This window comes from Bombus fervidus, chromosome 9 (assembly GCF_041682495.2).
Source record: "Bombus fervidus isolate BK054 chromosome 9, iyBomFerv1, whole genome shotgun sequence".
Taxonomy (NCBI): Eukaryota; Metazoa; Arthropoda; class Insecta; order Hymenoptera; family Apidae; genus Bombus; species Bombus fervidus.
In genome coordinates this window covers 8461470-8472634 of record NC_091525.1, presented here as the reverse complement: position 1 = coordinate 8472634, position 11165 = coordinate 8461470, and the positions used below count along the sequence as shown (strand labels likewise).

The following is an 11165-nucleotide window of genomic DNA, read 5'->3' as shown; positions in this document are numbered from 1 at the left end:
AATTTGACTCAAACGTTTCAGAAATAATTTAGAAATCGCGACGCGAATGGACGCGTAGACGAACTTGTACTGTCGCACAGTGCGCTGCTCCGTGGAAGTAAACCCCCTTTTATAACTCCCCACCAATGATCGACGACCAATCACGAGATCACGTAATCAAAAGGGTTTGCCATTCGAGAAATCCTGAATTTACGAGGGATGAGTTCACTGATCTGTGATGAAGATTTAATGCAATCGTAATTGTTTAATTATTTCACTGAAATAAAATCAAGGAACTACTTTCTATGGTTTGTATCTTTAAGATTAAGTTTCTATACTATAGCTATAATATGGAGTTTCTGTCATTTCTGTTGCATTGTAACTCTTTCTTTTTTTCATTTTTTTACATAAGAATCATTTCCTATTTATTATAATGCATCATGCAGATTTTGTCTTTTCTGCAGCATTGTACTCGTTGACGTCAGTAATCGACACAAAAGAATCGATTACAGTTGAAATAATCATGTCCTTAAACCAAGAACGAATAAGTACTATTGTTACTTTCTAACCACTTTGAAACGTATAATAGTATTAAGAATGGACTAAATGCTTTGAAGTGTGTCGAAAATATTCTATACTGGAAATAAAAATATTTTATGGTTCGATAGATATCAACATAGATCCAGAATATAATGTACGATAACATCTTTACTGTAATATGACATATTTTACTTTATATGGATGTTTTCTATTTTGTTTGGCGAATAAACCAACAGGGATTCAGATTGTAAATATCCTCCCATTACATAAAAGTGCGAGAAATAAAAATTCGTTGGATTTAATTGATTGCCACTGATTGATAAAATCTCGATTTATCATATGCGATCATGCAGCGTTTCTAAAAAACAGAGTTAACGTCCTTTTATCATTTATTTTGCTAATCAATTTATAGGTCACATAAAATTCAATGGAAAATTTCAATAAGTAGGTTTGTTTTTAACATTTTTCCTTTTACATTATAATTATCTGACGGACAATATTTAACGTTCAATATTATCGTTTGTGTAACGTTCCAGATTTTTTCATCTCATATTATTATCAATCAAGTGATATTTATATCCTTCGTATATTTGTTATGAATATAATTGCATATTTAAGAATGCGATACGTTTCATTAGATTCGATATGAATTTACAAGATAAATTCGGGGATAACTTCGCGGGAAGAAAGCGGTGCATTATTCGAATGGAAGAAATAAGAACAATGTTACAAAGAAGAAGAAGTGATCGTGGAAAAAGAAGAAGAGGAAATGGACGAGCCGGATGGCGTGTTTCGACTGCGCACTAGCGTTATCCGGCAATTGCTGTTTTTTTACTCGCTTGATTTCAAATGAAGGGGTACCACCGGCGAACTACACAGTGATGAAAGATATTCGAGCAATAGACATGTTTCCAAGCTGTCCCTTAGTCGGCGACACTCACGAGAAACCATAGTTTGACTTTCAAATCTAAGGACGTCATCTGCTTTTTCCTAAATTTCAATCAATATGAAATATTAACAAGATATAATTATAAAATAAAATTTGAATAATTCGATTTTGTTACGTTTTTTTCAGTTATAAATAAATTTGTTATACAAGACAAGTTGTTGTGCAATACAAATGAATAAAACCGGCTGAAAGGAAAAAGAATGTGAAACGTGACCACTATCAGTAAGGCCAAGGGACCAACATCTTTCCTTTTCATAAGAGAAGATTATGTACTTTAAAATTAAATTACTCATTTTCTATTACTCCGTAGCTCTATAACTTTTAAATGTTATAAAAATTGTAGTATATTTAAATAAACTTAGATAAAATTATAAAATTTCTAATACTGAAATATTTTAGGGAGTTAAATAGCTATTTGAAGCGATTCGTTGTATGAATGAGTTAATGATGATTATATTATTTGAAAACAAACCTCATATAGAGCTTCTAACGATCCATGGGAAGGTACATAGATAAGTGATGGTTAAGTATAGGGTTGGATTTACGTGCGCTATAGCATCACACAAATACGCTAGGCATCGTCATCCGAGTTAAAAGCGGCTCAGCGTAGAGATGCTTCGTGATTCCCTGCAATGTTAGAAATTTCGATGCCTTATGATTCGGAGAATTTTTTTTATATCTAGTCCATACAGTTCTCACGTATATAAATACCGAGTAGTGGCCCAATATAGATTTCACGATAAAAAATTGCGTAATTAACTCTTCTTAGTAATTTCCTTTTCATATTATAACGATAGCCTTTCATTACTAATTGTTTAAACATACATTAATTAGTTATTCGCTTGCTATTTATTATTAATATAATCTCCTCAGTATAAACAAAAGACTTTTCTGTGAGGATATTACATATTCACCACATATTGTTTAAATTAAAAGTATGTTCTAAAGATAATAAAATATTTTCGGAACCGTGATTAGCAACAGGTTTCGGAATTAGGTGAAGGATTACGAAGCTTACATACGCATGAGGATCATCGTACGAGCTCGCAAGAAAAATAAATCTGAACTCTTGCGTTAAATGATTCAATAATCAATGATACAGCGAGCTTCCACAGTTGCCATATGGTGCATAGCAATACTGATCCAAGCTTCTTATCATCCAGAAACAAACAATTATAGTTCAGAATCGCAAACTCTATTTCCAAATCTTTTCTAATTATTTTCAAAATACATTTTATAAATTTACAATTATAGGAAAATTTATAAGAAATTCTAACTACACAAGGATAAGGATAATTGCAGAAAGAAATATAAAAATGAATTTATTTTCATTATTTTTTAGATTCAACATATTATATTTAAATTAAGAAGTTTCAATTATGTCAGGTAAATCGAACGACTATCCATCAATGTAACTATTAGCAGGTCTTAAAGACAAAATTATCAAGCTTTATATTATTACAGCTGTAACGTAAGATTAAAGGCTGTCGACCGCAAAATATTTGGCAAAGTACCACCCCCGAAGTGTGTATTCCTTAAGCTTCATTTATTTTTGGAACGTCTTTACTGACACTAAAGATGTTCCATTTCGATCATAATATTAATAGCATGATTCAACATTACATGAAACATATGGACATGCATAATATTTGTACAAAGTATACTTTTTAACGCGAGAATTGTAATTAATTTGTGATTTATTTTTAAATTACCAAAATTAAAGATTCTTAACTTGCAGCTCGCAAATGCATGTTTATTTGGAGGGAAAGTAGTAGTTAGCCTTGCTAATAAATTTATTAATGAATCATATAAGTAGGTCAGCAAATGCAACATATACGTGCGTGAGAAGATAGCACATTAATCATAAATTTTTAAGTCGGTTTGTGCAACTGGAAAACAATCTTTGGTGTGTTTCTTTTTTTCGTAAAAGCAGAATTAATTAAGCCAAAACATTGTTTTTCACATTATTTATTGTTAAGGGAAAGATCATTTTTGTAAGATGCTTACAGTTGGCAAATTTATTTTATAATTTATACATGACGTATTACATGAAACCACATTCATCTCAAACTACAGTTCGGATCGAAGATAATAATGAAAAAATAACGTATAGAAATAAACTATGAATAATATGACCGTGGATGCTTAGCTAACAGCGATCTATGTAAAATATAAAAAGTAAATCATAGACATTTTAGCTCTGATCCATCACATTGGTTTCATTCATATTACTACCAGTACAATCTTTTTGGATTATCTCGAAAAGTGGTTGTAAATCGGGCGTCGATTTGATCTGCGTTACAAACTCGCTCAACGATGGATTTTTGTCTGAGAAAAGAGAAAAAGATTAGGGAATCAAACAACAAAATTAATACTGACGCGTAAGAAAATGATTTCTTTTACCAGCATCTGGAATAGTTAACAATGCTGCCACAGCTCTTAATGCCGAACGTTTAAGTTCATCTTGTTTTTCATATTCCTGTTTGACCGAATTTGCCTTTACCTTCAGTGTACAAGTGCTTTTTAATGGTTCAACTAATCGTTCTAACCCTACATATGATTCAATATTTCATTAATAAAAATCAATCAATTTATAATTTATACTATACACTTACTCTGCAAAACTGCTGTAGGACATAATTGAGCAAGTCTCGCAGTCATTAGATAAGTTAACATCTTAATGTCATAATGATCTCTGAGACCATTCTCAACGTGATTTAAAAATTCGAAAACATCGAGACGATCCAAACAAGAGTCGAGTAATGTATACATGCACTCGAATGCTGCCTTTCTGAGATCTAAACCATCATCTACTGTATGTTTGAAGGGACCCATTTCCACCTCTCTTATTAGTTCTTTCTACATTTAAATTATTTCATACACGTAAAATAATTATTCAATAAATAATTAATTAAATAATGATAATTAATTAAATTATTCCTTGTAAAATACCTTTATCTTAGTTTCAGCATAAAGATGTGGTAACACGGAATCTAATAAATCTCTTATGAGCATTGGCTTATTGTGTGCTGCTGAATTAAATGCAACTAAAGCTACCCTTCTGACATTCAAATCAGGATCTTCCAAAGCAACCAAGAAACTATCCATACGTTGTTTTAACATGGCATCGATTTGTTGTGGCTGCAAAAAATTTCATAAAGAATTAAGTAATTTATTTTAACAAGTAAAACCGATGTATGAAATACCTGGTCAGAAATAGTAAATTTAACAGCGGTAACTGTAGTAGTTCTCAAAAGAGCAGATGTTGATTTTAATGACTCTTGTAATCTTGGCAGTAAAGTAGCGGGATCGATCAATGTAAGTTTTCCTAAGCACTCTGCTACAACGTTACGGGTACCTTCTTCTGTGCATTCACAATGCCTGTACAAAAGCATCCAAATCGAAGGCACGAAATTTTGCAAATGAGATACCCCAGATGGACTAGCAGATTGACATGTAATTATCTGCAAGCCATTAAATTTTGAAAGTTTTAAATGAAAATAAAACAAAGCTTAAAATATTTAATAAAGGTTACCTCTTTCAACGAATGTAAAAGAAGATATTGACGCTTTGGTTGTGCCTCGATTTCTTTCAAAATGAATGGCAAGTATTTTGGAAGATTACCAACAGCTATGTTACCCAATGTATAACTAGCTGCTGATTTTACTTCCTCTGAATGGGAAGAAAATGAATTCAAAATTATATGTTTCAGAGAACTGATTTCACTCAAATCCCTAAATAGAAAATAATTTAAGTGATGTGAACAATTTAAAATCGACATAATAATATATACTTACACATGTCTACCTATTTCACCAATAACCAATAATGCAAAAATATGCTGCGCATCACTTTGAGGATTTTGAACGTCTTTCAGAAATTGCTCGACCACTGCTTGAGCTTCTTGATGCCATGTGATTGTTAATGCAGCTGCACATTTTGCGAGGGAATGATAAGCTTGTTTGTGAAGTACGGATTGACTGACAGGGGCTAACAACATTGAGAGCAATTCTCTGTAACCAAGACCTGGTATATCTGCTTGTACTAATGCTTGGAAAAATTCCAACATCGAATTCAAAGCCACACCTAATACATGAAAAAGAATTCATTAATAACATTTTTATTATACATATATATCTTACATATTTCCTAGTTAAGTATTTAAATATACATTACCTTGTAGAAGTGGAGACTTCACCAGAACTAATATTTCTGGAAGGATGTTATCAGAAACCCTTGTAAGAGCAACTGGATGTAACTTCGCTATGGTGGTGAGAAGATTAAGGGTTAATTGCGCAATATGTAAATCGGTCTCGTTTAATAATGCTGGTAATTCTGTAGTAACCTAATAAAATACTCTATTATAATATGGAATGTTAAAGTAGGCACTGATCATTATTTTCCTATTTATTACCTTATCCAATAAATCAGCGTGAAGAGTAGAGCTATAGTTTCGAACCAAGGTATCCAGAAGTGGAAGAGAACATAATTTTAAAGCCCGTTGATTTTTTCTCAGAAAAGATCCAAGAATTGGAATTGCTTCTTCCTGTAAAAAAATACAGTAAAATGAAGCAAATACAATAATATCAAAATAGCATAAAAATGTTTATCAAAACAAAATCTAAAGTATTAATCTGTAAAAGACAATATAGCGTACATACCATAATTTGATTAAGATCCACTCTTAGAGGAGACGCTGCTATACATGTCAAAGCTTTCACCGTCGTAAGTCGAGTGATCTCATTACGTAGTCTATCCAGGAATATAGGAAGGCATACATGCAATTCGTCAGACAAAGTGTCTCCAAAATGTGCGAGAATTTGACCCATGCATGCGATTGCTCTTTCCTTTACTTCTTGATCGATGTCTGCTGTTCTCAATCTCATTAAAGTGCAACGATATATTTCCCCAGATAATGATGTAAAATCAAAGTAACATGTTTTATCTGAAATAATATTTATGACAACGAAATAAATTTTTTATTGATTCATTTATAAATCTATAGTCAAATAGATTTGTTTACCATGTGGCCTGATTACTTGCACAAGTTGTTGTAATACCAGCAATGCTTCTGCTGTAATTTTATAAAACGGATCTCCGACAGCTAATATAATCGGTGGCGCTAAAACTGCCATATGAGCGTGAAATACTTCCGGTTGATGTGTTATCAATAACGTATGTACAAATGCCAATGTATCAATTTTCATATTGGATGAAGAATTTTTGTCTCCCAAAGAATATTGTATACCAGGTATCAATGCAGGTATATGATTACTTAAAGCACCAGGCAATACGAGCACTAATTCTTTCAGCAATGAGAAACAATCTTGTCGCGTTTTAATACTTTTTTCTTTCATTTGACGATGGACAGCTTTCACGATTAACGGAACTTGTTGCTGTAGCAATGCAATAGGCCCATCATCATCTTCCATTGCATCTGGATCAAGAGCCACACCAGTAGCTGGTCTTGTTTGTCTTAGAAGTGCAATGTATGCATGGAAAATATCAGACTTTACATTTTCCTCCCTTTCTACAAAAATATAGTTGTATTAGTAACAATTTAAATAACATTAATTTTCTATTGAACTGTTTTTACTGTATGCGAAGGATACCTTTAAATCTTGAAATCAAAGCCGGAGAAACAACTTTATAAAGTTCGGGAAGAAGCTCCCGTCTACTAGACACAACAGCTTCCAGGCACTTTGCAGCTGCCCTACGAACTTTCCAACTCATGTCATCATCATCTGAATATTCGTCTTCCGCGTCCTCTTCTCCATCTTCTTCTACTTCCATCATAATATCTTCTGCATCGGACATTTCGTTCATATCATCATCGTAATTGTAATTTGGATCATATGTAATGTAAACCAAACAGATTTCTATAATCTAGCAAAGAAATAGAATTTAACGCAAATTTCTGAATAATTCTAATGAATTTAAAATGTTAAAATTACTTAAGAAAGTGTCCGCACTTTATTTATATGTGGAGTAATTTCTTTAGGACATCTGTATACAAAAGATTCAAATGCTTGCAAACAATACTCTCTCAACTCATCATCATCCTCATTACTATACTGTACAATTAATGGCATAACTTTTTCTATTTGCTCTCCAAATCTGTGCCCTGCTTGACGACTGAAATTTGACAATAAAAATAGGACTTATATAGAAAAAAATGCAGTAGTGATTAGTCATAAAAATACTTACCAAATGGAAGCAATGCATTGTATATAAGTACGTATTACATTTTTTGCTGTTTGAGTATAAAGTCCTTCAAGTAGATGATCTACAAGTTTATTGTACAAATAATTGTTACTTGAAGTTAGAAGGTGACTCAGTGCTATTATAGTACGCTTTCTAACTGCTTGACGAGGAGAAGAAAGTTGCGGCAACAATGCGGCCAAAATAGTGGAATGGAACGTAATTAGCAAAGCACCAAATCGAGACAGTAAATCGGCCATAATATCGAGTGCTTCGAGTTGTACGGATACATCCTCCTGCTGTATGTGATAAAGAATTATTTCTTTTATTCTGAATATGTTATATAAAATTTCATTAATAACTTTAAAATGAGTTATTATAAGTTTGAAAACATTAATTACTTTTTCTATAGCACTACTTAGTCGGCCGGTTATTCGTTTACAAACATTCGCGACAAGTGCACTGGATCCCAAAGGAAGCTCAGATATTACAGTCTTCAATCCAATACTGGAAATATCCCTTAATTGTTCTTTATCTGATACCATGTTAATGCATAAGGCATCTACAATAGTTTCCACCTGGTACTCCTTTACCTTATTGACTAGTGGGCCCAAACTGAAATCGGACACGTTTCTGTAATCGTGTCCAAATACAAAGAAAATCTTGCAAACATAATATGCGTTTCGAACACACAAGCAATTACATATATTCAATTTTTAAAGAAAAACAACTAATGCTAAAAATTAACACACAATATTATTACGAAATTTCAAACCAAAAGATTCACATCTAAATCTAAATATAAGTGTACCATTTTACAGCAAGATTTTGTACTTCTCCATTTTTATCCTCTAACAGTTTTAGAAGCATTTTCACAACTTTACGTTCTGAATCATCATCTAGTTTAATATTGTCTTTTTGGAGTTCGCTCATTAAATCATTGGTTGCCATAAATCTGAAGTCCTTATCGGTGGATGTCATCTAAGACAATAAAATATGAGTTAAAATATTGATATAAAACCAAAACAATGAATAAAATTTTACAATTAAAATTACTTATAAAAATAAGCAAAGAATGTATTGTTCCATTTGATAATAAAATATATATTAAATTAAACTAATCAAATTACTAATAATAAACAATCTATCAACTAATAATCATTATACATATATAAAACTTTGGATTATTCCAATGAAAGATAAAAACAATACATATATAATATTATCTTAGTGACAGCTGAAAACACCTTTGTTTCTTGCTGACAATGAATTCATGAATCTGTACGTTTTTGGGCATATAAAGTATATAATGACAAAATATTATATTGTAATTTAAAAAAAAAATAATATTGAACAAGCATAATATCGTTATTCGTACTGAAAATTAGAAAATCATTGCTTATAAGAATAATTGCATATTTTTTTAAACAATAAAGCGAGGTTATGTAGAACTTCAATATCATCACCGGATCAAGTGTTAACATCCTCATCAATTTTATCTCAGAATAAAAAACGAAAGGATTTTCAGCGTATATTTAAAAAAATATGTCAAATACCTTTTCTAGCAGGTTTGCAATTTGATAAGAAACACTAGCCATGATTGAAAACTTTTTTACAGCCGGTTACAGTTGTCGTTCCAATATTTCACGTTATAATGAAACGAAAAGAAAAAAAAATTACGAAGTTCCGTCGAAGCAGACGACACTGAACTTGGTTACGTTTATTCGATAGAAAATCGCGTCAGAAACTGTATTTTAATGAAATTTCACTGTCGGCAGCATTTCAATACTGCGAATCTTTACCGCAACTTGGACTGCCAAAATTTTGATAGGAAATTGCGTTCCTAAACTCTATCGAACAATAACCGCTGAAAAGAAACATCGCAATATAGCTTCACGATTGGTTCATTTCTCTCTGACGCGTTTTACTTCGCTTAAACGGTTTTTTACACTTTGATATTCTTTTACAAGTTCGAATAACAATAATTGTATCTGCGATCTAAAGAGTTAAATAAAAAAAGTTAATCCTATTAGATTATAAAATAAATGTTTACGTTTCCTTCATTTATGATAATTTTATTTAGACATATTACAATATTGTCCTTTAAATTATAGATACTATACTTATGATATTGATTACATTTCAAATGTTGAGTAAAAAGATATATTCAGTCTGTTTTGTATTTAATTTACCTAATTTAATTCTACTTTCAGCATTCAGATGGTTGTATTGTTCATTCTTATCTTTTTACTTGTCTCATATTAATTGAAATTAAGAATTCTTCGTTATTCATTGTGATAAAATATAAAATACTTATATCTACACTGGTTTAAAGAAATAAATAACCTTTTGTACTGACAAATAAAACTATGACAATACCATAACAATTTAACAACAATGTTGCACACCTTCAGTCCGACTCATTTTCTACTACTTGGCTAGGACCTTCACCAGCAGCTTCCTATTATTTAAAATAATGTGTTTTATTATCTAAATATATTTATTGGTAATACCATCATTATATACCTGAGCTTTTGACAAATCTTTAGATTGATTCACAGAAGCTTGGTTGAGAAAATATGTAATAGGCTTTTGCCATTCTGGAGTTTCCCTTGGATGATACGGATTACCACCTGAATAACTCTTTCCTAAAATTACGATTGTTTTAAATTTTGAAATTATGCCTTTAATTTAATAAAATTATTAATCTTACCTTTGTTACTGCTACTTGATTTCTTAATTGGGGTACTTTTTGTAGTTTTATGTGGTGCTTTGCTACCAACAGCTACAAATAATAAATATTAATGAAACTTTCATAAAATTAATTATCTTCTGGTACTTTAACAATTAAAAATAATAATATAACTTGAATAAAACTACAAAATATTTATCAAACATAATAATACAGGTTTAAATTAAAAATCAAAACCAACTGAAGTGAAAAAACAAAGAAATGATAGAAATTTTTTAAATAATTTACTGAAAAAAGGTGAATTTTTAAAAATTTGTTTTACCTCTTGTAGGGACGCGATCCGCCTTTGTTCTCACCATTTTTTAAATATTAAGGATACAAATTGAAAAATATAGGAAAATAAGTGTTTGAAAGATTTCGTTATAATACATTACACGATATTCAAAATGAATAACCCCTGTCCCTTATTACTTGTTACTACCAATAAGATGAACATCAAACAGGAAGGCCAACTTCAAAAAACCCTAAATAAAGACAAACTACGACTGTTACTACATATTTCCTCTGATACTTCTTTTCAAATATTTTAAATTAAATTTGTAGATAAATGAAAAGAACAGTCGTCTTATAATAATAGCATATTTTTATTGAAAAAAATAATTATTACCGATCATAATAGTTGCATTTAAGCAAAAATACTTTTAAAAGATTTCACACTTGGAGGAACGTGATAAATTTTATTTGAAATATTTTTATGTTATATTTAAAATAATATTACATTTACTAATCGATAACTTTCTTTTT

The 11165-nt window shown here is 30.9% G+C and overlaps 2 protein-coding genes across 3 annotated transcripts; both read right to left on the bottom strand.

The window, feature by feature from the left end:
* Nucleotides 1-3420: 3420 nt before the first annotated feature.
* Cand1 (Cullin-associated and neddylation-dissociated 1) lies at nucleotides 3421-9503 on the bottom strand. 2 transcript variants are annotated; one of them, XM_072009891.1, is made up of 17 exons: nucleotides 9226-9503; nucleotides 8481-8650; nucleotides 8071-8284; nucleotides 7676-7968; nucleotides 7441-7603; nucleotides 7081-7354; nucleotides 6492-6998; nucleotides 6130-6413; nucleotides 5883-6014; nucleotides 5645-5813; nucleotides 5266-5554; nucleotides 5004-5202; nucleotides 4675-4932; nucleotides 4421-4609; nucleotides 4084-4327; nucleotides 3872-4018; nucleotides 3421-3796 (listed from the first exon to the last, which is right to left on the bottom strand). In XM_072009891.1, exons 1-17 carry the CDS (start codon nucleotides 9265-9267, stop codon nucleotides 3663-3665), a joined length of 3708 nt encoding a protein of 1235 aa, XP_071865992.1. In that variant the 5' UTR covers nucleotides 9268-9503; the 3' UTR covers nucleotides 3421-3662. The 2 variants fall into 2 exon arrangements, with proteins under 2 accessions (XP_071865992.1, XP_071865993.1); XM_072009892.1 differs by lacking the exon at nucleotides 9226-9503 and having other exon boundaries at nucleotides 8071-8302; nucleotides 8481-8621.
* A 540-nt stretch (nucleotides 9504-10043) lies between these two features.
* On the bottom strand, nucleotides 10044-10839 carry LOC139991216 (PCNA-associated factor). The gene is made up of 4 exons (XM_072011173.1): nucleotides 10684-10839; nucleotides 10383-10454; nucleotides 10196-10317; nucleotides 10044-10130 (listed from the first exon to the last, which is right to left on the bottom strand). The coding sequence occupies exons 1-4, from the start codon at nucleotides 10718-10720 to the stop codon at nucleotides 10080-10082; spliced, it is 282 nt and encodes a 93-aa protein (XP_071867274.1). The 5' UTR covers nucleotides 10721-10839; the 3' UTR covers nucleotides 10044-10079.
* Between the last annotated feature and the right edge of the window lie 326 nt (nucleotides 10840-11165).